This window comes from Lipotes vexillifer, unplaced genomic scaffold (assembly GCF_000442215.2).
Source record: "Lipotes vexillifer unplaced genomic scaffold, Lipotes_vexillifer_v1.1 scaffold505, whole genome shotgun sequence".
Lineage (NCBI taxonomy): Eukaryota > Metazoa > Chordata > Mammalia > Artiodactyla > Lipotidae > Lipotes > Lipotes vexillifer.
Window position 1 is genome coordinate 3,000,419 of NW_006785581.1, and position 27,310 is coordinate 3,027,728.

At 35.6% G+C, this 27,310-nt stretch overlaps 1 protein-coding gene across 1 annotated transcript in view; it reads left to right on the forward strand.

Moving 5' to 3' along the window:
• The first annotated feature begins 313 nt into the window (after positions 1 to 313).
• Positions 314 to 27,310, forward strand: part of ANO5 (anoctamin 5) — a 76,508-nt gene continuing 49,511 nt past the window's right edge. Inside the window, exons 1-5 of the mRNA XM_007457635.1 lie at positions 314 to 360; positions 7,535 to 7,576; positions 10,167 to 10,280; positions 15,779 to 15,847; positions 16,962 to 17,246. Coding sequence (XP_007457697.1) covers positions 7,574 to 7,576; positions 10,167 to 10,280; positions 15,779 to 15,847; positions 16,962 to 17,246 — 471 coding nt within the window. The 5' untranslated portion in view covers positions 314 to 360; positions 7,535 to 7,573. The remainder of the gene's footprint in view (positions 361 to 7,534; positions 7,577 to 10,166; positions 10,281 to 15,778; positions 15,848 to 16,961; positions 17,247 to 27,310) is intronic.

A 27,310-nucleotide genomic window follows, 5' to 3' on the forward strand; every position in this document is an offset into this window, starting at 1 on the left:
ATCATTTCTTGTATCTCAGATTTTTTTTTATGATTTGTTAAATCTACCTCCAAATTTCTCATTCTTTCTCAAGCGCCCTCTCTCTCTCTCTCTCTCCCCCCGCATAAACATACACACACATTATACACCCACACATGCACATGTATACACGCAGTTTTGCATCCAATTTCAGGTGCTTCATAGCTCCCCTGAGTTGTACGTTTAGTACTTCTGCACAGAGAACCTAGAGTTTTTATTGTTAAAAGTTATATACTCCCCACTTGCATTATTATTATTAACAGCATTCTATCTTCTCCATGACGCTATTAGCAGGACCTGAACAGCAGAGAGTCCAGTTTTCTCATCAGTGAAGAACCAAGGGTAAGCAGCCATCTGTACTATACTTTCTTGCATGGACATGACGGGGTGTTTTTTTTGTAGTCAGCAATCGTGACTATTTCTCAGTTCACAGTTGTTTTTCAGGTTCTTATACATGATATTAGAGAATTTATTACTTTGGTAAAAAATCAGTTTCTTATGGGAAAAAAAATGTCGTTAGACACATTAATGAGAATGACACATAAAGCATAGCACTTTGCTAGCATTTTACTTTCTCAGTTTTACAGATGAGAAAATGAAGGATCTGAGAAGTTTAATGACTTGACCAGAATTATCCATTTGTTTAGGGGGGCAGATCCTGGACTAGACTAGAACTCAGGTTTCTGAGGCCTAATTTAGTATTCTCTCTCCATACATCTTTCTTCTTACCTGTAAGTACGTGCTTAAGAATAATCATGAAGAAGTACAGTTTATTTAAAAATCAAATTTGAATATCAATTAAGAGGTTAATAAATAACCTCAATTAAGAGGTTAATTAAGAGGTTCAGAATTTTTTGTTAGTTGCGTAGTAAATAAAAGATGCTGTTTGGGGAGATGGGGAAATAGAGTTATACTCTTATACTGACAGTTTTGGTACGGATGTTTCCCTTTTCACTAGAGTACTGATCTTTATGTTCCAGAATGAAGGTTGTAGGATTGATCAGATTATAATACTTGAAATTTTATTGTTTTTATTTTTCTTTTTAATTTATGTTTATTTTTTGACCATGTAAAACATTCACGATTCCAAAGTTGAAAACTGTAAATCAAATAAAGTTTAGTGGAGCCTAAAGCTTCTGCCATTTTGGTGTCACTTTTCTTTCTTTTTTTTTTTTTTTTTGCTGTACGCGGGCCTCTCACTGGATCTTCCCCGATCAGGGCACGAACCTGTGTCCCCTGCGTCGGCAGGCGGACTCTCAACCACTGCGCCACCAGGGAAGCCCTTGGTGTCACTTTTAAAGAAGAATAATGGGACAATAATTTACTTTAAAATTTTTACAAAAATGTTTGACTGTGAGAACACGTTGCTAGAATCCTTCCTAAATCCTTGAAGGGACTGATGCAAGTAAGAGGTCCTGAAGCTTAGACTTTATTAGCTTGAAGGTAAATCTATATCAGTTTGAAACTATGAAACAAAGCATTTCAGAGAAAAATTTCTTCCTTGTTTTTCCTCTTAAACCTTCTGTAGTAACCATTTTTATTTAGTTTATCTTTCCAATGTATCCTTTACTTTGTGTGTGTGTGTGTGTGTGTGTGTGTGTGTGTGTGTGTGTGTGTCTACATACATATGTATATTTATATTCTTCCTGCTTCTTTAAAGGCAGCATACTGTATATACTGAACTGTTCTTTGGTTTTCACTTAAAAACATATCCTGGAATTCACTCTATACTCTATACTGTATCAATTTCACTCTAATTTGTTAGTATGTGACATAGTATTCTATTGTGCGGGTTTAGGATAGTGTATTCATACAGTCCCTTTACTGATGGATGTTTGGGTTGTTTTTAATCTTGGAAATCTTTTCTCTTTTTTTAGTCTTTAACCCTTGGGAATCAGTTTTATAATATTTTGGCCAAATGTATCTTTCTAAGTAGGATTTAAGTATCAAAAAATAAAGGCATATGTAATTTTACTGTATATTGCCAAATTCCCCTCCGTTTTGCATTTATAAGAAATATATGAGAGTCCTATTTCTCCATAGCTTCATTAACAGTGTATTAATAAGTTTAGATGTTTGCCTGCCTGTTAGAGAGATAGATAGTGGACCTTTTTCAGTTGAGAGCTTTTTCAGTTAGCTCTGTATCCTAGGATAGTTTAAACTTTCATTTCTCTCAATATGAGTGAGACATTTTATCTTTTTCTACATTGATGGTCATTTTAATTTATTTTGCTGGATCATTCTGTGTATATTTCTTTGTCTATTTTCCTGTCAAGCTGTTAGGTTTTCTTTTTTTTTTTTTCTTGATTTTTTTGGAGCTGGTCACATATTTATTATTATCCCTTTGCCCTTGATATGTTGCAAATAATTTCCCCAGTTAAGTCATATACTAACAATTGAAGTTTTACATTCCAAATGATTTTAAAGTGGTTTATGGTATTTCATTCTTTATGATGACGTTGTCTTTGGTCAAACAGTAAGTTATTAAAATTAAACAGTTGGTTTCCCTTTTTTAATCGACTTTGTATTTTAGTATAGTTTTAGATTTACAGATTTATTATGAACATAGTACATAAAGTTCCTTATACGTCATGTACATTTTCCCCTATTTACATCTTGCATTAATATGATATATTTGTTGCAAATAATGAACCAATATTGGTACATCATTATTAACTAAAGTCCATACTTTGTTCACATTCCCTTAGTTTTTCCCTGGTGTTCTTTTTCTGTTCCAGGATCCCATCCAGGACACCACATTGCATTTAGTTGTCATGTCTCTTCAGGCTCCTTTTGGCTGTGACAGTGTCTCAGACTTTTCTCGTTTTCAATGACCTTCACAGTTTTGAGGCATGCTTATCAAGTATTTTGTAGAATGTCCCTCAATTATGGCTTTCCTGATGTTTTTCTCATAATTAGACTGGGGTAGTGCATTTTTTGGAGGAAGACGATAGGAGTAAAATGCTTTTTTCATCACATTATATGAAGGGTACATTGCCTACCCACGTGACTTATCATTCTTGATGTTAATCTTGATTGCTTGGCTTGAAGTTATATTTGTCAGCTTGTTCTACTGTGAAGTTTTTCTTTCTATTCTCCCTTTTTATACTGTAGAAGAAAGTCACTGTGTGCAGCCCACTCAAGAATTGGGGGATTATGCTCCACCTCCTTAAGGGTAAATGAATTATTTGGAATTCTTCTGTATGAGAAATAGGTCTCATTTATTTATTCATCAGTTTATTTATACATTATTTGTATATTTATTTATATCAGTTTGGGCTCAGAGATATTTATTTTATATTTTGTATTATAGACTCAGTACTACTTCATTTACTTCGTTGCTCAAATTGGCCTTTGCTTTGATTATTAAGAGCTTTTTGATTGATCCCTGTATCCCTTTGATATAACCCTATTGATTTTGCTTTGTTTTTAGCTTTTCTTACTTTCTGACATTACAAGATGCTCATCTTGTACTTTTCCTGTGTCTGTCCCAGAATCAACCATTTTTCCAGGGAAGTTTTCTTTTAATGTTATAGAAATATCACAAAAGAAAATTGTGTATCAGTCAGGGTCCTATTAGGCATACTCAAAATAGGATAATTTGAGGAGGGCTTAATAAAAATCTTATACAAATATGGAGTGCCAGAAAAGCCCAGTGTGTATAGATCTAGTAAACATGAATCTATTATCATCCATAGAACTGAAGGGAATTGGGAGGGAACAATTATTAGATCCCAGGAGAGAGTCATGTACTTGAGAAATTCTTGAGAGGCTTAAAGACCTTCAGTGGAAGGATACAGCCTTCCTGAATCCAGCCTCAGAAAGGAAGACATTTACACTCTTTTCCCTCTTTCCAATCATTTGTGGGAAGCCAGAAGTCAAAGGAGCTCTTTGATACCTATCAGTATAACCAGTCGCCCTCCCAAGAAAAAAAGCAGGGTAGAGATGGATAGAGAAGGGTTCTGCTGAGACAAGCCAAAGATATCCAGCAGGATATCATTGGATATATTTTCCTTTTGGAAAAAAATGTAATCCTACCATTATTATGATAGAACTTCACTACTAGTGATTCTATAAATACAGAGGAATTCACATAATTTAACCTTTTATTTTAAATAAAGTAGTCAACAGTGGATTTGATTGAGTACCTAAATGGCCAGCTAAATTGCTAGAAGGATGCTAAAACCATTAAATGAAACACAGAAAAATGGAGAAAATTATACCTAAAAGAACCTGTCTCAGAGTGAGTGCCATTTGTCTTGGGAGGAATAATTTGAAAAGTACTTAGTGTTTAAAGAAGGAGGAATGGGAATTGGAAAGGCACACTAGAGGCATGCCTTAATAACAATCAACATGCTGTTAACAGGTTTTGAAGGGGTGTAGATCTTGTTCACCTCAGGGATGATATTCCAAATATTTAATGATATACTTGGCATAGGCACAAACCAGCCAGAATGTATAAATGAACCAGAAGCAATAAGTATGAATATAGATTAGTATTTATAATTGATCTACATATGTATTTAGATATGATTGCTCTAGGACTCAGACATTTGTCTCCTAGAGATCTTATTCAGTCTCATGGCATTAAATACCAATGATATGTTGTAACACTTAAATTTAAGTTTCTAGTATAGGCATCAGACTTAAATATTAAGACCTTCAGACTTAAATATCCAAGCCATTTCCCCATCATATGCATTTAAATATCTAAAGACATCTCAAGATTTACATGTCTAAAATGTAATTTTTTCCCAGACAAAAAACTGCTCTTTTGAAGTCTTTCATATCTTAGATACATACAATCTATTCTTCTAGTTGTTCAAGTTAAAAATTATCATCTTTATTGTTTATACATTACATACAATGAAATGTGCCCATTTTAAGTGTACGGTTTGACAAATTTTAACAAATCACAACAATCAAGATATAGATTTCCATTACCTCAAAAAGGCTTCCTTTTTCTCTTTCACCTCTGCCCTAGCCAACTGCTGATTTGTTTTTTTAATTTTTTTTCTAAAGTAGTATGTTAATGGAATAATACTATATGATGTATGTAATAATATATACTATTTTGTGTCTGGCTACTGGCTTTTTTTGTTTAGAGACTCATCCAAAACTTCAAATGACACTGATAAATTGAATCTTGTTGAATATATCTGTAGTTTTTTGGTTTCTTTTGTTTTATTGCTAAGTAGTATTCCATTGTATGGATATACCAAAATTTGTTTATCCATTCACCTGTTGATGGATATTTGAATTGTTTTCAGTTTGGGGACCATTATAAATAAAGCTGTTAGGAACATTTGTGTAAGAAGTGTTTGTATAGACATATTTTCATTTCTTTTCATTAATTTCCTAGGTGTAAAATTTCTGGATCATATGAAAAATGTATGTGTAACTTTATATGAAACTGCTAAACTATTTTAAAATGTGGTTGTATATTTTTCATTCCTACCAGTAATGCATGAGAATTCTAGTTGCTCTACATCCTCACCAGCATTTGATATTGTCAACTTTTTAACTTTAGTGATTGAATGGAGGTTATCTCATGGTTTCAGTTCTTATTTTCCTGATGAATGATAATGTTACACATCTTTTCATGGGCTTATTGACCATTCTTACATCTTCTTCTGTTAACTTTATGTTCAAATCTTTTCTGTATTTTTAGAAATTGGATTATCTTTTTATTGACTTGTAAGAAGCTTTTATGTATTCTGAATGCAAAACCTTTGTCAGTTGTATTTATTGCAAACATTTTCTCCCAATCTCTGACTTTCCTTTTCTTTTACTTAACACTGTTTTTAAAAATACAAATTTTCAAAGTTTCAAAGTTCAATTTCTCATCCTTTTTCTTTTACGATCCATGTTTCTTGTGCTCTATCTAAGAAATATTTGTCTGCACCAAAGTAGGGGAGATTTTCTCAGATTTTCTTCAGTTTTATAGTTTTAACCTTTACTTTTGGTCTAGGATTCATTTTGAGTTAACTTTTGTAGATGACTTATGGTGAGAATTAAATTTAATTACTTTTAAAATATGCATATTTAGCACTGCCTGTTGAAATGACTGTCTTTTCCTCATAAATTACTTTACAACCTTTGTGGAAACTGACCGTGTATGTATGAGTTTATTTCTAAACTCTCTGTTCTGTCCCATCATATGTCTTTTTTTTTTTTTTTTTTTTTTGGGGTACACGGGCTTCTCACTGTTGTGGCCTCTCCCTTTGCGGAGCACAGGCTCCGGACGCGCAGGCCCAGCAGCCATGGCTCACGGGCCCAGCCGCTCCGCAGCATGTGGGATCTTCCCGCACCGCGGGCTTCTCACTGTTGTGGCCTATCCCTTTGCGGAGCACAGGCTCCGGACGCGCAGGCCCAGCAGCCATGGCTCACGGGCCCAGCCGCTCCGCAGCATGTGGGATCTTCCCGCACCGGGGCACGAACCCACGTCCCCTGCATCGGCAGGCAGACTCTCAACCACTGCGCCAACAGGGAAGCCCTGTTGTTTTTAAATAACAGCAATTATTAACTCATCTATACATAGTAGGCTCATCAGTTTACAGAGCAGGGACTTTCCTGCCTTAGTCACCAGTTGCTTAGGTCTCTTTAGCCTATTCCAGGAAAACAACAGTTTAAACAAAACTTTGCATGACAAGAACTGAAGCTCTTTATCGATAATTTTATTAGATAATTTATCATTTCATTATACTATAAAATACAACACCTGCCTTTTTTGTGCCATAGGTTTTCTTTCAAATATTGACTTTCCCAGATGTTTTTAATTAATTGCTTTGGTATTTTAAAAATAATGCTCATGGTAATTGAAGACTGAAGACAACTCAGCATTTAAATAATCAAATGACTTTTTGTTTTTTTCTTCAGTATTTTGGTAGTGAAATATTTTAATGGTAATGAAAGATTCTTAATCATTTTTGGATCTGATTAAAGCTTTGGAACATCTTCCTAAAAAAATAAAAGTAATTACCCACACATGTACATGATAATGGTAATTTCAGTGTTTTTTCAGTAATGAAGTATTTTACACTATTGGGTAAACTTTTCATACCATACATGGTCCCAGAATAACTGTAGTAATTTTGCTTTCTTTGTTGGATGTGTATAGGCATACTTAACAGAATACCTATTATACCTATTTTACTTTACATTTCCATTCTCATGTTTTCCTTCATTATTCTTTTTTCTCTTTCTTTTTTGTTTTCTTCTTAATCCAGGTCCACAAATGTGTATTATTTAAAGTTATTGTAAAGGGATTTAGGGAAATTTACTTTGAAGTCTCCTTTTTTTTTTCTTTCATTTATTTTTTATTGTTTTCTCCCTTTTTTTTTGTTCTTCTGTCTTCTCCCACCCTCCAATTTAATTATTACACATACACATACACATGCATATTCACATGAGTGATCATACTGAGGGTCTTGTTTGTTTGCGTGTCTGTTTTTGCAGGGGATCTTTTCTTTAATCCTGGGCAGGATTTGCTAACTCTCTGTTGATTGCTTCACAGTCTGCAAAGCGATACAATTTGTTCCTGAGGCGGCGTCTTATGGTAACCAGTGCTGAATGATGCTGCTTATGCTTTGGATGCATTGCTAGTGCTGCAGTGCTAGCCCAAGTCATTTTTGTTGCAATGAATATTATTGATTTGGGGGACTTTGTCACTGATTCCTATTCCCCAGGCAACTGGGGTTTTAGAATGGTGATTCTTAATCTTTTTTTGGGTCTGATTCAAGCTTTGGAAACTTTTCCTAAAAAAATGTAATTACATACACACATAAATACACACACACGCACATACACACATACACACATGCAGTTTACATAGTTTCAGAAGTTTACGAATCCCCATCAAGAATCCAAGTTTATAAACCTCAGAAAAACGACCTCATTCAATAGCCACCCAGATATCTGCCTCACTATAAACAGGCATTTCCAAGAACAAATCAAACACAAATACAAATATAAATACAAACCTTATACACACTGCAAAAAATGATCTTAATGTCATGTCCTGAGCAAAACAAAAGTGATGTGTTTTAATAGTGTTCAATTATATGTAACAAAATTACCAGGTTTTTCTGCCCCAGTTGGCTTCAACCAGTTTCTGTTAACAGTCCTAAGATATGTACCTCATGGTGATTTACAAGGCTACCAGTGATTTCTCTGTATTTAAAAAATTTTTTACAGTTTATAGTTAGGATATGACATAATGATAGATATTTGGATTTTTCTAGGTAGCCAAAGGCTACCTTGACTATCTTTCAGGGGAAGGGAATTACATACACCCATTTTGACTGAACATTCAGGAAATAATTAGATTCACTATTCTAGTTACTTTGTTTATTCCCTAATAGACATGAACTCTTGAGTGTGATTTTTGTTGATTTCTATGTGCACATCTTCTATCACCAGAACTTCTCTCTGTGGACCTAAATTTAGCTTGTTCAAACAATATGACCACTTATAAATATATGGTGTTTAAAAAAACCCTCTATCATACAGACTATGACTGTCCCAGATTTAGAGCAAAAAGATTATTGTTTTTTCCCTCTAATTTTTTGCTTTGATTATATTTAATCTAATTAGTATCTTTTTTCCTTCCCCAGTTGGCTCCACAAATTTTGGTGAATTTCATAAGATATGCTAATACTGTGATGATTTACAAGAGCTCAAATAATTTTTTTGTTTTGTTCACATTTTTTTAATGATTTATAATCAAGATATAACATGACAACAGTTTGAATTTTTTCAGGGTTTTCTTTTTGTTTTACTTTCTTTTAGGAAAAGAGAGATGATTATGTATCCTTTGACTGGGGTGTAGAGAACTCAGACATAACATTTGAATTACTGTATTTTGATATGTAATCTCTAGACTCCCTGAATATTTTTTGTTTCTTCATTCTTTTTTCCACTCATTTCCTCCTGTGCACTGGGAGCTAGTTCTTTCTGAGACACATCAGTTATGCATTCATATAGATAAAATACAGTTATTCTGTTCACAGACCACAGATCAAACATGAGATTTTTGTCTTATTCTTACTTGACTGATCTACAACCAATCCTTTTTATGGGTGATCTGCCTGGCCTGACTTGAATGAAAAACAGCATAGAGTACCATAAAAGAAACTCATAAACTAATATAAATACCAGTTATGAAAATTAAAAACCCAGTTCCCCAATCACAGGTTAGCTAAAGCAGTTGGAAAGTTGCCTATGTTATAAATTTGCATCACAGGGTTAGAGAGATCACTGACATGCACTGCATCATCTATTTACATCATTCTAGGTATTATATGTCACCTATTCCAAATATTAACTATTACATATTATATATAAACTATAAAGAAGACCAAATCAGCCAAACATGAAATCTCTTCTTTCTGAAGCTCTCTAGTGTTTTTGCAGTTTTGAAAGGGGAGGAATTAATGAAGTACACATGTGAAAGCTGAATTTGTAAGTTTGACGATTATACTGAGAGAACTGATAACACAAATTTAAACAGCGGATTGCTTTTAGCTCACTTAGGAAGTTGATGTTGAAAGGAGATTTGCATGAGAGTTTACTTGTAAGTGAAGCCAGCTGGCACGCTAACTTGCTTTCTAATTTTTAACTGCATGTTGATTTCATTTTAACCCTTCAAAAGTTGAATTAGAAAGTAGCAACTTTATGAAAACATACATATAAGCATTAATCATAAGTTTATGTTCTTACAGTGAGATTCATTAATTCGTCTATAATTAGTTATACCGCCAAAGTACTGTGACCATGAATTATTTGTTGGACTAATTGGTACGTTGTTTAATGAAGATAACAAGTCTCTCTGAATATGCATTTTGGGATCAATGTATACATGTATTCATTTTGTGTTTTGGTATAATTGTAGCATTTTTATTGTGTATGCATGTAGTAAATATGCTTAGCTTCATCTTGAGTCTTTGTTGTTTAATATGTAACTTTATGGCATTTCGCTTTCTAAAATAAGCATGATCTTCTGTTGATGAAAACTCTGGTTGTCTCCATCTGTCATTTCAGACTGAAAAAAATTAGATGGTGACCAAATTTTAGCTAATCGCTTTCATGTTTTTGCCATGTGAAAGTAAAACTATAATTTAAAGTTGTGTCATTCATGTCTCCTGCAGTTTAAAAAAGATGAACAAAGCAAAGATTCTATCTTCTTCCGAGATGGGATTAGGCAAATTGATTTTGTGCTTTCCTATGTTGATGACATAAAGAAAGAAGCTGAACTGAAGGCAGTAAGTACTTATGTAAGAGAGATGGGAATAATAAAAAGAAGCACGTTCTATACTTTGACAGGGATGTTTCCTCTGAATTATGTTGTGAAATTTAGCAGCCCAAGAGTGTTACTGAAAGCTGAAACTGAGTGAAAAGACTACAAAATACGCAGCCTAAGAATGGATGTGTGAAGTCAATTTTATTTTTTGGATATTTTGGACAGTGACTTCTTTTTCTTCTCCCAGGTGACTGATATGTTTTTTATATAGCTCACCTTTGATATTAAATGTGACCTCCAGAATTTGAGGTGTATGTGTGAATATAATATTTATCTTTTGTGTTTAATTTTCATTTCAACTTTCATTAATCCATTTTTTCTGAATAGCCTTGATATTTTGTTCTTTCTGACCTTATCACTTTCTGAACTTACATTATTTATTCATTTTTTTTACTTGTTTACTGTCTCTAACGCCATAAATTAAGTTCACAAAACCAAGGACTTTGTCTTGTTCATTACTGTATACTCAAATGCAGTAGAGCATAATGGATGCTTAATAAATATTAAATATTTGAAATAATGAATTAATATATTAATTCATATGGGTAAGCATATAAACACACATTTGCTAACATACTTACATAGGAAATAAATGTCACATAAAGTAAAAAACTGTAGCTATTATCCCCATAAGGCCCTGTACATAGCCATTTCTGTCCATTTCTTCCACCCTTTGCCTGGAAACTCTTCCACCAGGCCTCTAAAATTCATTCACTATCGCCATATTCAGCTCTTCTCTGAATGTCCCCTTCAAGCCTAGCTCCTCCTGTGGGTTTGGTGCCTTCCACAGCAGTCCTCTCAAGCGGTGGTGGTTTTTCCCTTACACTTTTTCTGGAAATGGATGAATGCCTGCTCTCCTTTTATCGTATTGTTGATTACAGTCTATCCTCCCAAGCTCAGCCTTGAAGCTCCTGAGTTTTTTTTTTTTTTTTTTTCTTGCGTTATGCGGGCCTCTCACTGTTGTGGCCTCTCCCATTTGCGGAGCACAGGCTCCGGACGCGCAGGCTCAGTGGCCATGGCTCACGGGCCCAGCCGCTCCGCGGCATGTGGGATCTTCCCGAAACGGGGCACGAACCCGCGTCTCCTGCATCGGCAGGCGGACTCTCAAGCACTGCGCCACCAGGGAAGCCCGAAGCTCCTGAGTTTTAAATCTCATAAGAGTTATCACTACCCTGCATTGTTGCAGTCATTAATCTGTCCCTGGTCTTCTGTTCTATTTCTCAACAATTTTAGCTCCTGGATCACCATCACTCTCTCCACAAATACTCCCTTTTTAAGTATTGATTATCTCAGTGGTTATCTAGATGATTATTTTGGCATCGTAGCCTCTCTGTTCCTTGAACTCCCTTTTGCCAGTATCTTAGTCTCTAACTCAGCCATTCACTCCCCTAGAACTTGTCATTACTAATAACTACAGCTCTTCTTAATCTCATTCAAAGTATCCAACTGTGTGACCAATCCCGCGAATATGTCTGACCAATACTCTTCTTCCTTCAGCTGCACCAGGACCAGATAAGATACAATTATCTTAACTCCTTTTTACTGCTGCTCCTTATCTTTATGCTATTCTTTATGCTTATTCAGTTTAAATCTCATATCACTTTATACTCTATTGCATGTGCCATCACATCCCTTGCCCATCTCTCAGTTGTACTTAACTTTGAAAAACAATTTTAGTTAAACCCAACTCTCCACCTGCTAATGCTAGAACCATGCAGAAAGACAGACATACAATTCACTTACTGGTTTTATCTCATATTTGTGCCGATAGACCTCAACTTGGTCCTTAATGCTATCTGGCAGTCATACTTCCTTAATTTATTCAGTTTCCCACTCTCCTGGGTGACTGTTTTATAACTTTTTCTGTCTCACACCTTCTATGTATCCTCTCCATTTTCAAGCTTAGCTGACCACTTTTCTAAATCACTGAGAAAACTGAAGCAAGTAGAAGAGAAATTCTTAATTTTCATTACCACATTTGTCCATCTACCAGCATCTTCTACCTGTATAATCTACCTTTCTTCCTTTTACCATAGATGTACTATTTATCCTTCTATCTAAAGCCAACAAATTTGCTTGTGTCCTGGATCCCTTTCTTCGTGCCTACCGCTTAGGAGTCAACAAGACTACCCCCAGGTTTGCTGACTCACTAAAAGGACTCACAGGACACAGCATGTAGCCATACTCAATGGCTATGTTTTATTGCAATGAAATAATAAAAGCAAAATCAGCAAAAGGAAAAGATGCATGGGGCAAAGTCCAGAGAAAACCAGGAGCAAGCTTATAAGAGTTTTCTCCCGGTGGAGTCACACAGGATGCAGTTAATTCCTCCAGTAACAATGTATGACATTACATTGGAAGTACTGTTTACTAAGGAAGCTCATTAAAGACTCAGTAGGATTTTATTGGGGGCTGGTCCTTGTAACCTTCTGCCTGTCTCATACCAACATTCCGTAGTCCCGGAAGAAAGCAGATGTTCAGTATGAACTACATAGTTTGTACAAACAGTTGAGGTAAAGTGAGCCACTCTTAGTAGTTCTGGGAATGATGGGAACCCTCACAAAAACCAAGTTCCCAGACACCAGAACCAACCTTGCAGGCAGGCCTTTCTAAGGATAGCAGTTTCAAGCCTGTTATATTAACTCTTTTCTGTATACCTACTTAGGGATATTGCTTTTACGATTCTTTCCTCTCTCTTAAAATTGCATTTTGTGTTGTTCTTTACCAGATCATTTCTTTCAACAAATAAATGTGCTGTTAACTCTTCCGTATTAAAAACAAATTAAAAAGCAAGCACAAAAACCTCCTCTTAATCTCAATTTCCCTGCCAGCTAATGTCAATTTCTCAATTTCCTTTTTGCCCTGTTTTCTCTTAAACCCATTCCTATCAGGCCTTAACATCACCCACTCTGCTCATCTTCAGATAAATGAATCCAATGATCAAGTCTCAACCCTCATCTTGCTTGACCTGTTAGCAGCATTTGCCACTGGTTACCATTCCCTTCTCTACAGTTTATGTTCTTCACTCAGCTTCCAGGTCTCCACATTCTCTTAGTTTTCTTCTTATTTCACTAGCCGCTCCTTCTCAATCTTTTCTTCTCCCTGATTTCTTGTTATTGTAGTACCTCAGGTTCAGTCCTTAATCCTCTTCTTTTCTCAGCCTACATTGATTTCTTTGATGATGCTTCCTGTCTCACAGTTTTAAAATTTAAAACCATGTTTGTGCTAATTCCAACGTTTACCTTTCCAGTTTGTACTTCTTTCCCCTGTGACTATTCTGCATCTCTACTTGGAAGTCTTACAGAATCTCAGACTCAGCAGGTCTAAAATGAACTCCTGGACTTCCCCTGAAAGCCTGATTCATCTACAAGTCTTCCCCAACTACAATTATTTATCATACATTTCAGTAGTTGCAAAGGATATAATCTATAATGTTTTGTAAATGGTCCAGTTTCTAGCATATATCTCTAGAAGGTAAATACCATCGAAATTTGACACTCACCATCATTTATTTTAAAAAATGAATTATATGAAGAAACTCTTTTTTAACACTTTGAATTTTACATCATTTATTTTTCTCCACCTAAAATTTTCCTTCCACTCTGTCCACATAATTTTTTCCTAATTTAAGTGTTTTATCTTTGGGAGTCTTTTATTGTTTGTTCAGTCTTAAGTTTGCTACAACAAATGTGTATATACCTTGAAATGCTTTTATTTCCTTTCACCAGAACAGTCTAAGCCTTAAACTTCTTTTGTTTTGAGGTTTGTTTTCTTTTACAACTGTACAAGTGTATAATTGATAAAGCATCATGAATATACTACAGTATTTGACAAGTAGTTATCAAACATCAGAAGTAAAGTCATCCTAAATGCATCAAATAATGAAATGAACACAGGGGCTTTAAACAATATTTTCCACATCTTACTCCTCCGCCATCTAGTGGGAAGCAGACACATAGCACAGGGAGATCAGCTCGGTGCTTTGTGACCACCTAGAGGGGTGGGATAGGGAGGGTGGGAGGGAGACGCAAGAGGGAGGAGATATGGGGATAGATATATATGTATAGCTGATTCACTTTGTTATAAAGCAGAAACTAACACACCATTGTAAAGCAATTATAGTCCAATAAAAATGTTTAAAAAAAACCCAAAAAACAATATTTTCCTTATTTGTAGATGAATGAGAATTATTCCTAGGATGAGATGGTTCAGCTTCAAGTATATTCTATTTTTATATATGTTTGTATAAATTAAGCTTGTTCAGATAAATAAGTAGGTTGGAATAGAAAAGGTACTGTTTTAGCAGTTTGAATCTTTTTTGAGCTCCTGAATTATAGCCCCAAATTACAAAGTGATTTATCATAAAAGTAATGTTTAATGGTCTGTCACCTAATAATCCTCTTAGCTCGGCCTTCAGTTTTACTGAACTCAGAGAATTGGTGTCCACATGACTTGCAAAAGCATTTGTTACTACAGTGAGAAGATTCACTTTTTTTTAATACTGATAACAATATTTTGAGTGTACCACCCTGCCCCTTGTTGTTTTGTTTTGTTTTTGCTTTCCTGGATGTTCACAGCCTGTCTTTTCTTTGGTAACCTAGGAGAAGGGCAATTGTGAAAGGGTATCAGAGAGAGGAGAATTATTCATAGACATATTCTCACATGTAGGAAACTTTGGAAATGGAGAAAAAGAACCCATTAAAATTATATTTTATTCCTTGTAAAGTTTGAAGATCTCTCAAGGTGGACATATCCATTTGAAGATGTGTCCTGTAATATCCTAGTGAAACCTTTTAAAATTTCAGTTACTATTTTTCACACTTAAATCATAAATTTTTACATTTAAGTCACATTTACAGTTTTTCACACATAAGAGTTAAATCATACTTGAATTATACTTAAATCACTGTTACAATTTTTTCACACTTAAATAATAAAGCAAAAAGATTTTTTGAAAATTAATTATTGTTTTAAAGCCCACAGTAATGGGGCTTTGCATTTAATTGAATTAAATTTAATTTTACTTTTTCTAAGTGAAATTATTCTTCATGATTAAAAAGTCATGATGATATTTTGGCTTAAAATTGCATTAAATATGTCCTTTATTTGAAGAATACTGATATCTTTGTAGTACTGAATCTTCCCAACTAGGAGTATAATATGTCTCTCTGTTTATCAAAATTTTTATGTTAATTAGTAAAGTTTTCTGCATTTTTTTCAGATAGAGGTCCTGCATATTTCCTGGAGATTATTCCTAGATATATTGGATTTTTATAGTTATACTGTGATTTATAATATAGGTGAAAAGCAGGCCATGGCACTCAGATGGGGGTAATACATAGAGTACTTTTTTATACAACCAAGGGACCATCTGGAGGCACAGTCATTGTGTAACAAGTCTGTTTATCACTGGGCAAATAAAAGGGTTTTACATAATACTACTAATTTGTTTTTCCATAGGAAAGAAGAAAAGAGTTTGAACAAAATCTCAGAAAAACAGGTCTTGAGTTGGAAATTGAAGATAAAATGGTAAATGTAATTGTTAATCTATATCAGAGTCTTAGTTTTTTAAGTTTTGTTTTCTTCTCCTCTGACCTTTGACTGGCTAGACTTTGTGTTTGGGAGTAAAACAATAGCTTTTTTGGGTACTGACATGTAACTGAGGATGGTAGGGCCTGTGGTCTTCCAGGTAAATAAGTAGGTCAGTGCTCTGAATTTGAGATGATAAGGGATGAGTGGAACACTTTAAAAATAGGCATAAATAGTTCTAGTCAGGATCCAGAGAAAGTAAAGACGTGGTTTTTGTTTCATATCTGTGTCATTTTGAAGGCAGCCTATAATCTAGCACCCTAACTAGTTAACCTGGCTATCTTGAAACACAACCTTCTAGTTAAGCCAAGACACTTTTTGTGCTCATGAATATGCCAAGTTTTTTTTTTTTAACCTCCTACCATTTACTGGTTTTCTAGAATTTCCTTCAAAATTACTTTTAAAGACCTATTTCATATCCCACCCTGTCCATGAAACTCTAATACTCTCTACTTCTAAATTAATAGTCTCTACTTATTTATCCCTGTATTTTACTGAACTAGTAAATATGAATTATACCACATATTCTATGTGTAACTTAATTATTCTCCTGTGTAATGAACCTTATTACCTAAAGTTCCTCCTTTAGGTATAGGTGATACATCAAAACTGGGTAAGAAGAGGGAGTATATCTTATACTTTGTATGTATTTCTCATATACCCTAAACACAGTTCTAAGCTTATAACTAGTTGCTAAAAACGTAAGAGATTTCCCAGAACCACATGTGTTTCTATGGACTTCAGACTAGTGTACATTGGCCCTGAAATATATTTTTAAAAATATTCTTTGTCTCTGTCTGTCTCTATGTCTCTCTCTCTGTCACACACACACACACACACACACACACACACACACACACACATAGTATACACATATATCCATATATATGTAAGTATAATATGTATAACTGTTTTGAGCATTTGCAAAGTTTTGCTGAAATTTTTCAATAAATTGAAAATACTTGATGTCTTTAATTTGTTTGAGATTTTGTAAAATTTTCTTTCTTTAATCAACTCAGTAATCTTTCTGTTATTTTGCCTCCATCTTATACAGAACTCCGAAGATGGAAAAACTTATTTTGTCAAGATCCATGCCCCTTGGGAGGTATTAGTTACTTACGCTGAAGTGTTGGGAATCAAAATGCCTATTAAGGAGAGTGATATTCCTCGAGCTGACAAAATCCCTTTTAGCTGTATGCTTGGGCCTCTGAAGCTCCCAAGGAACGTGAAGCATCCTCATGCTGAATATTTCACTGCCCAATTCACCAGACATCGGCAGGAGCTCTTCCTCATTGAAGATGAGTCAAGCTTCTTTCCATCCTCATCAAGAAACAGAATTGTAGGTAGAGAAGACCTTTGGGCACATCCCTTGGCATAAGAGATGTGTGCCTGTGTGTGCTTTTATCTGTGTGCATGTGTGATACTATGTCTGCAAGATGTTTCTGTGTAAATTTGGATAAGTGTTCGGTGGTATTGGGCAGGTTTGAAAGGCTACTTGGACTGCTTAACGCTGTTAACCTCCCTACTTCTCCAGCTGTCGTTTAAAAATGAGTGGTTGACAGTGTGGACACAGCAAATAGAGGCCTCTTGCAATATTGGGGGAATCACTTAATTGAGAGCCAGAGGACTTTGGTTTTGTAAGATTTTTGTAAAATGGTTTTATAAACTTATAGTTAGGTTTTATAAATTCAGTGCATAGCAGAAAGAATATTGGTCATTCCAACTGGAAATGGAATGTTTTAATTTCTTTGTATATGGTGTTGACTGAAAAAAATGCACAACCTAAAAGTTGAGAATTATGTTTTATTCAAGGGCATTACTGCGAACTCTGAGGAACTGTTATAACAGGTAAGGGAGGAGCCAGGGTACATAGGACTTGTTGCTGGAAAAAATACATGTAGTGGGACATTAAAAGATTACTGCTAATCACAAAAAACAGATATCTCAAGTTAATGATTTTAGTGTTTTTCTATGCATGGGAAGATGCAAGAGTCTGGGCTCATTGAAATTATTCCTTTGATATGCCTCTTAACTATGTAGGACATGTATCCTGTTTTTCTCCATCCTGAATTCCCTGTTGTGGGGAGGCTACAGTGGCTGATGGCTTGGTGGCAGGCAATATTCCTTGTTTACTGACATGGCAGGTGCCATATTACTTTGTTCACAATAGATAGCATTTGAGAAACATCAGAACTTTTTCCTTTCATTTAAAACTGTTTTCAGTCTTTCTTTTGTTTACTTTTTTTTAAATTTTTGTTTTCAGTCTTTTGAATAATAATATTTCCTCTCCATTTGTAGTCCTAGGGTCTTGAAACTTCCCATTGAAAACCTCTCTCCTAATCACAGTTTCTGTGCCACTGTCTCTTCCTGTTAAGATAGGAGTAATAGCCACCTCACAGGTTACCCTGAGAATTCAATGAGTTAAGGTGTGAATGACTTTGACTAGTTTCTGGAACATACTAAGGGTTCAATAAGTGTGAGATATTATTATTTTATTTATTTATTTATTTATTTTTGCTGTACGCAGGCCTCTCACTGTTGTGGCCTCTCCCGTTGCGGAGCACAGGCTCCGGACGTGCAGGTCCAGCGGCCATGGCTCACGGGCCCAGCCGCTCTGCGGCATGTGGGATCTTCCTGGACCGGGGCATGAACCCGTGTCCCCTGCATCAGCAGGCGGACTCTCAACCACTGTGCCACCAGGGAAGCCCGAGATATTATTATTGATCAGACTTTATAGGAAAATAAAAATCAGGTTCTTTGTTGCTCTTACCCCATGTATCTGTTACCTATTAATGCAGTTACCAGGGTCCTAACAATCACAAGACCCTTCCCCTTGAGACTACTTACTCTCTTTCTCTGAAGAATGAGAGACTTCCTTCCCTTTAGGTTCAGCACTCTTAAGTGTCTAAGAAGGATTTTGAAATAATCATTTTTCTAGTCCCTGGTTATATATATTTTTTAAAATTCACTGACAGGAATATTAAACAAAATGTAGTGCCTAGAATTTACATAAAAATTGCAAATCCACAAACTAAAAATTTTCTTCCTTTTCCTACCTGGATTAAAAAGTAGCAGCAGCAACAACAAATATAAGAGGCAACCTTTAAGGGAATGTTGAACACACGGCATGGAATCAGAAGGCCTGGTTTCAGTTAATAGCTCTACTGTCTAAACAAGGTAACCTCTTAAAACAGAGAGAATGGTAGACTGGCATTTTTCGGAAGATCAGATGAAAGAATGTGCATGAAGCACTCTGCAAACCGTAAATCCTTCAGATATACTTGTTGCATTAAAAAGTTGCTAACAAAAGGCCAGTGAACCTGTAGGAGCAACTTAGCAACTTGCTCAGGTATAGAAATGTCACAGTACTCTTTTATCTTTACTTGTTCTTTGTAAAGAGTGCCAATGTCTTAGGTTAATTCAGCATTAAAACTCAACAGTTGGGATGAATTGGGAGATTGGGATTGACATATATATACACTAATATGTATAAAATAGATAACTAATAAGAACCTGCTGTATAAAAAATAAATAAAATTCAAAAAAAACCCCAATTTCCTCTCCTTCATAGTGGAGCAATACTGTTCTTGCTCTGTTCAGGAAATTATTTGGAAGATTGATGTAGAAAATACCCTTCCTTCCTATCTTCATCCAGAATACTGTACTTCACATATGTACAAAGGTGCAGTATTACAAGAGCATCTTACATTGGTACAGAATTTTGTACTTTTCAAAGCATCTTCACAATCATCATGACATCTGAGGCTCATGATATATATTTCTAATATCTAATTTATAGATGTAACATAATTTTATAAAACATTTTCACTTCTGACAGTTTTTTAGTTTGTTTCCAATTTTTCTGATGTTGCAAACATTCTGCTGTTTACAACCTGGTATTTACATATTTCGGCATATATGTAAATTTTTCTGCAAAATAGATACCACATAGAAAATTTCTGGATCTAACAGCATGCATATTAAAAAATGTATATGTGTGGGCTTCCCTGGTAGCTCAGTGGTTGAGAGTCCACCTGCCAATGCAGGGGACACGGGTTTGTGCCCTAGTCTGGGAAGATCCCACATGCCACGGAGCAGCTGGGTCTGTGAGCCATGGCCGCTGAGCCTACACGTCCAGAGCCTGTGCTCCGCAACGGGAGAGGCCACAACAGTGAGAGGCCCGCGTACTGCAAAAAAAAAAAAAAAAAAAGTGTATGTGTTACACTATCACCCTTTACAAAATTATGTACTAATTTAGAGTCCTATTAACAACATAGGAGAATGCTGTTTTCCACATATCTTTCTCAACACTAAAAAGTACCAATCTTTCTTTTTCTTTCTTTTTAAACTGTAGCATAACATAAATAGAGATAGGCCCGCAAGTGTGCACTTTGAATTCAATCACAAAATGAACATAGCTATGTAACCACCCCCCAGATCAAAAGAGAAAACTTTCCTAGCCCTCCAGAAGCCCTAGTGCCTCCTTCCAGTCACTATTCCTGTCCCTCTCAGCAGAGGTAGAGTTTCACTTTTAACAGCAGAGATTAGCATAGTCTGTTTTTAAACTTTATAAAAAATGGAGTCATACGGTATGTATTCTTTTGAGTTTGGCTTCTTTGGCTCAACATTTATTTGGTTGATTAAATTAGCTATGGTTGGTTAATTGTATGAGCTTTTATTCATTAATTTTCATTACTTTCTATAGAAACTTATTTGTATATGTATCACGGTTTAATTTGAAATCTCAAATGAGATTTATCTCCTTGTTTATGTTTATTGGGCATTTAGATATGCACTTTTGTTAAGTCCCTGCTAATGTCTCTTGATTTTGTTTTTCAGTTAGGTCTTTCCTTGTTGATTTGTAGGAACAGTTTATATATTCTTTATTTGAACCCTTTGTTCATTATATATTTTACTGATATTTTCTTACTTTGTGCTTCCTTTTTCATCCTTTTTATGGTTTCTTTTCATAAACAGTTGTTTTTAATTTTATTGCACACTTGACTCTTGAACAACATGGGTTTGAAATGCAAGGGTCCACTTATACATGGATTTTTTTCAATAGTAAATACTATACTACTACACGATCTATGGTTGGTTGAATTCTTAGATGTGGAACCGCAGATATGGAGGAACCTTGTGTACAGAAGGCAAATTATATATTATACTCACATTTTTGGCTGCCCAAAGGGTCAGTGCCCCTACCCCAATGTTCAAGGGTCAACTGTAGTCTACTTTCTCAAGGCTTTACTTTATGAATAAAGCTGTTAACCTTTAACTACCACCAAGATCATGAAGTTATTTCCTGTATTCTAGAAGTTGTATTATTTTACTTTTCACATTGAGAACTGCTGTCCACTTGGAATTAATTTTTCTTCATGGTGCAAAATAGAGGCCTTTCCCCCCCCCCATATGTATAGTCATTTGACTTACACCAATTATTGAAAACATTTAACTGTTTATATTGTTTTACAGTTCCCTCTTTGTCGTAACTCATGTGTCTAGATATTCATAGATCTACCTCTGGATTTTATTCTGCTGCTTTGATCTATGTCTGTTTTTGTATCCATACTGACAACGTTGAACTTTGCCCGAGTTCTGTTCCTGGAAAATGGGGACAATTTAAAGAAATCTCCCACTCTTCTTGTTCTGTAAAACTGCTTACTGCAAAGAACCACCCTTCCCTATATGACTTAAAGAATATTCATAGATAACCCCCCTGTTTGACTTGACAGCACTGTTTGCCACATAATTTATTCTAAATTCATCTGCTAATTGAAGTGTTCATCAGTATTAGTTGTCTGTATCCCAAATAATAATAATAATAATAAAAATTAAAACTTCTTATATATCTATGTGGAGCAGGTAGTTACAGCTTGGAACCAGGTGCCTAGACTACACTCCCATAGAGCCAAGGAAACAGGGATGTTATCTTTCTTGATGTTTACATTTAAAAGAGATGGTTCCTGGAAAACTTAAGAAAAACACTCCTGAGTTATGAAACTGGCAAGAGGCTTATTTAGCTTTTAAAAATATTTGCATACATCTCAAAGAGAAGAGAAAATGAATTTATAATTACAAGTTCTCTAAAGGAAATGCTCTAAGATTTGGCACCAGGGAAATTTCAGTTTTCTTTCCTTTCTCTGTCCCTCCATCTTTCTTTACTCTCTTTCTTCTTTCTCTGTCTTTCTCCCTTCCTTCCTTCTTTCCTTCCTTCCTCCCTCTCTCTCTCCCTCTCTCTCTCTCTCTCTCCCCCCTTTCTTTCTTTCTTATTGATATATTTTAACATATACCAAACTCATGTATCCAAATTTGTATTCTTCTTAAAGTAATCATATTTGCAAGTATATACTTAATCCAGTGACCCTGCAAATAATTTTGAGATTCCTTAAAATACTCTTACTGTTAATAATAGCAAACACTTAAATAGCACTTACTACGTACTAGGCATTTTTTTTTTTTGTACAACATAGTGATTCAATAATTTTTCAGATTATGCTCCATTTAAAATTATAAAATACTGGCTATATTCCCTGTGCTGTACAATAGATCCATGTATCCTATTTATGTTATTCATAGTAGTTTGTACCTCTTATTCCCTATCCCTATCTCACCCCTCCCTCCATCCCTGTCCGCACTGGTAAGCACTAGTTTGTTCTCTATCTTTGTGAATTTGTTTCTGTTTTGTTATGCTCATTCATTTATTTTATTTTTTAGTTTCTACATATCGCATTCTACTGTAAGTGATAACTTACAGTATTTGTCTTTCTCTCACTTATTTCACTAAGAATAATACCCCCCAGGTCCATCCATGTTGTGAATGGCAAAATTGACTTCTCTTTTTGTGGCTGAGTAGTATTTTAGATCTATACTTACCCTTACAATTTCTTCCTCTCGTTATTACTTTATGGTAATAAAGGTTAGACACATTCCCATTCTTTGTTTCATAAATGGTTAGCTGAACTATGTATCCTCATTGATCCCTTGAAACAAAGGACTGTTAGGTAAATTAACCAAAATTCAGTTGAACTTACTTCCCCAAAAGACCCTAAACTTTGCTGCACCCTCAACCTTAGCCAATGCTGGCATGTAGACTAGCCCTTCCTTAACACAAAGAAAGACACTTCCTGAACTTGGCTTACTTCTCCCTATAAAAAAAGTCATTTTATGCTTGGCTTTTCAGATGTTCCCAGATCTCTCTATTGCAACAGTCCCCCTCATCCTCTTGCAGTAATCGTTAAAATCTTTCCTAAGTTTCCTAAGTTTGACAACACCATTGCTGTATTTATTACCATAGCTTTATAATAAGTCTTAATATTTGGAAGAGTAAAATTTTCCACTTTGTTAGCTCCCCAGTACAGAGTTCTTTTTGGAGAATCTTTTTGGTGAATCTTTCCTAGGGAAATAATCCAAAGTATGTAATATAGTTAATATTTATCACATTATTTATAAAATTAAAACGATTTTGCATAAATTGCCATTTATTTACCAAGATATAATATTAAACTGCCCTTAAAATGAATAACCAGATTAAATAATGATGATTATCTAATGTTTGTCAAGGGTGACAAACATTGCAATCAACAATTCCTTAAACAATAAAATATTTAAAAGGGGAGGCGAAGAGAAGTATATCTAAAACAGTGCTAAGAAGAAGGACCTTCAAGATGGTGGAGGAGTAAGATGTGGAGATCACCTTCCTCCCCACAAATACGTCAAACACATCTACATGTGGAACGGCTCCTACAGAACACCCGCTGAACACTGGCAGAAGACCTCAGACTTCCCAAAAGGCATGAAACTCTCCATGTACCTGGCTGTGTGGCCGACAGGGTCTTGGTACTCTGGCTGGGTTTCAGGCCTGAGACTCTGAGGTGGGAGAGCCGAGTGCAGGACATTGGACCACCAGAGACCTCATAATATCAATCGGCGAGAGATGTCCCAGAGATCTCCATTTCAACGTTTAAGACCTAGCTCTACTCAATGACCAGCAAGCTCCAGTGCTGGACACCCCATGCCAAACAAGCAAGACAGGAACACAACCCCACCCATAAGCAGAGAGGCTGCCTAAAGTCGTAATAAGTTCACAGACACCCTAAAACACCACTGGATGCAGTCCTGCCCACCAGAAAGACAAGATCCAGCCTCATCCACTAGAACACATGCACCAGTCCCCTCCGGGCAGACACCAAAAATAACGGGAACTACAAACCTGCAGCCTGCAAAAAGGAGACCCCAAACACAGTAAGTTAAGCAAAATCAGAAGACAGAGAAACACACAGCAGATGAAGGAGCAAGATAAGAACCTATCAAACCAAACAAATGGAGAGGAAATAGGCAGTCTACCTGAAGAATTCAGAGTAATGATAGTAAAGATGATCCAAAATCTTGGAAATAGAATGGAGAAAATACAAGTAACGTTTGACAAGGACCTAGAAGAACTAAAGATGAAACAACAATGAACAACACAATAAATGAAATAAAAAATTCTCTAGAAGGGGGGCTTCCCTGGTGGCGCAGTGGTTAAGAATCCGCCTGCCAATGCAGGGGACATGGGTTCGAGCCCTGGTTCAGGGAGATCCCACATGCTGCGGAGCAACTAAGCCAGTGTGCCACAACTACTGAGCCTGTGCTCTAGAGCCCGCGAGCCACAACTACTGAGCCCGTGTGCTGCAACTACTGAAGCCCACACGCCTGGAGCCTATGCTCTGCAACAAGAGAAGCCACCGTAATGAGAAACCCATGCACCGCAACAAAGGGTAGTCCCTACTCACTGCAACTAGAGAAAACGTGTGCACAGCAACAAAGACCCAATACAGCCAAAAAAAAAAAAAATTCTCTAGAAGGAATCAATAGCAGAATAACTGAGGCAGAAGAATGGATAAGTTACCTGGAAGATAAAATAGTGGAAATAGCTACTGCAGAGCAGAATAAGCAAACAGAATGAAAATAATTGAGGAGAGTCTCAGAAACCTCTGGGACAACATTAAACAAAACAACATTCGAATTATAGGGGTCCCAGAAGAAGAAGACAAAAAGGAAGGGACGGAGAAAATATTTTAAGAGATTATGGTTGAACACTTCCCTAATATGGGAAAGGAAATACTCAGTCAAGTCCAGGAAGCACAGAGAGTCCCATACAGGATAAAGCCAAGGAGAAACACACCAAGACACATATTAAACAAACTATCAAAAATTAAATACAAAGGAAAAATATTAAAAGCAGCAAGGGAAAAGCAACAAATAACATACAAGGGAATCCCCATAAGGTTAACAGCTGATCTTTCAGCAGAAACTCTGCAAGCCAGAAGAGCATGGCAGGACGTATTTAAAGTGATGAAAGGGAAAAACCTACAACCAAGATTGATCTACCCAGCAAGGATCTCATTCAGATTCAAAGGAGAAATTAAAACCTTTACAGACAAGCAAAAGCTAAGAGAATTCAACACCACCAAACCAGCTTTACAACAAATGCTATAAGGAAATTCTCTAGGCAGGAGACAAAGGACAAGGAAAAGACCTATAATAACAAACCCAAAACAATTAAGAAAATGGTAATAGCAACATGCATATTGATAATTATCTTAAATGTAAATGGACTAAATGCTCCAGCCAAAAGACATAGACTGGCTGAATGGATATAAAAACAAGACCCATATATATGCTGTCTACAAGAGACTCACTTCAGACCTAGGGACACATACAGACTGAAAGTGAGGGGATGGAAAAAGGTATTCCATGCAAATGGAAATCATAAGAAAGTTGCAGTAGCAATTCTCATATCAGACAAAATAGACTTTAAAATAAAGACTATTACAAGAGACAAAGGACACTACATAATGATCAAAGGATCAATCCAAGAAGAAGATATAACAATTGTAAATATTTATGAACCCAAATAGGAGCACCTCAATACATAAGGCAAGTGCTAACAGCCATAAAAGGGGAAATAGATAGTAACACAATCATAGTAGGGGACTTTAACACCCACCCCACTTTCACCAATGGACAGATCATCCAAAATGAAAATAAATAAGGAAACACAAACTTTAAATGACACATTAAACAAGATGGACTTAATTGATATTTATAGGACATTCCATCCAAAAACAACAGAATACACTTACTTCTCAAGTGCTCATGGAACATTCTCCAGGGTAGATCATTTCTTGGGTCACAAATCAAGCCTTGGTAAATTTAAGAAAATTGAAATTGTATCAAGTATCTTTTCTGACCGCAGTGCTATGAGACTCGATATCAATTACAGGAAAAAAATACAAACACATAGAGGCTAAAGAATACGCTACTAAATAACCAAGAGATCACTGAAGAAATCAAAGAGGAAATCAAAATACCTAGAAACAAATGACAATGAAAACATGACACGACAACCCAAAACCTATGGGATGCAGCAAAAGCAGTTCTAAGAGGGAGGTTTATAGCAATACAATGCTACATCCAGTGACAAGAAACATCTCAAATAAACAACCTAACCTTACACCTAAAGCAATTAGAGAAAGAAGAACAAAAAACCTCCAAAGTTAGCAGATGGAAAGAAATCATAAAGATCAGATCAGAAATAAATGAAAAATAAATGAAGGAAATGATAGCAAAGATCAATGAAACTAAAAGCTGGTTCTTTGAGAAGATAAACAAAATTGATAAACCATTAGCCAGACTCATCAAGAAAAAAAAGGAGAAGACTCAAATCAATAGAATTAGAAATGAAAAAGGAGAAGTAACAACTGACACTGCAGAAATACAAAGGATCCTGAGAGATTACTACAAGCAACTATATGCCAATAAAATGGACAACCTGGAAGAAATGGATAAATTTTAGAAAAGCACAACCTTCTGTGACTGAACCAGGAAGAAATAAAAAATATAAAACAGACCAATCAAAAGCATTGAAATTGAAACTGTGATTAATAATCTTCCAACAAACAAAAGCCCAGGACCAGATGGCTTCACAGGCGAATTCTATGAAACATTTAGAGAAGAACTACACCTATCCTGAAACTCTTCCAAAATATAGCAGAGGGAGGAAAACTCCCAAACTCATTCTGTGAGGCCACCATCACCCTGACACCAAAACCAGACAAAGATGTCACAAAAAAAGAAGACTACAGGCCAATATCCCTGATGAACATAAATGCAAAAATCCTCAACAAAATACTAGCAAACAGAATGCAACATCACATTAAAAGGACCATACACCATGATCAAGTGGGGTTTATCCCAGGAATGCAAGGATTCTTCAATATACACAAATCAATCAAAATGATACACCATATAAACCAACTGAAGGATAAAAGCCATATGATAATCTTAATAAATGCAGAAAAGTTTTCAACAAGATTCAACACCCATTTATGATAAAAACTCTCCATAAAGTAAGCATAG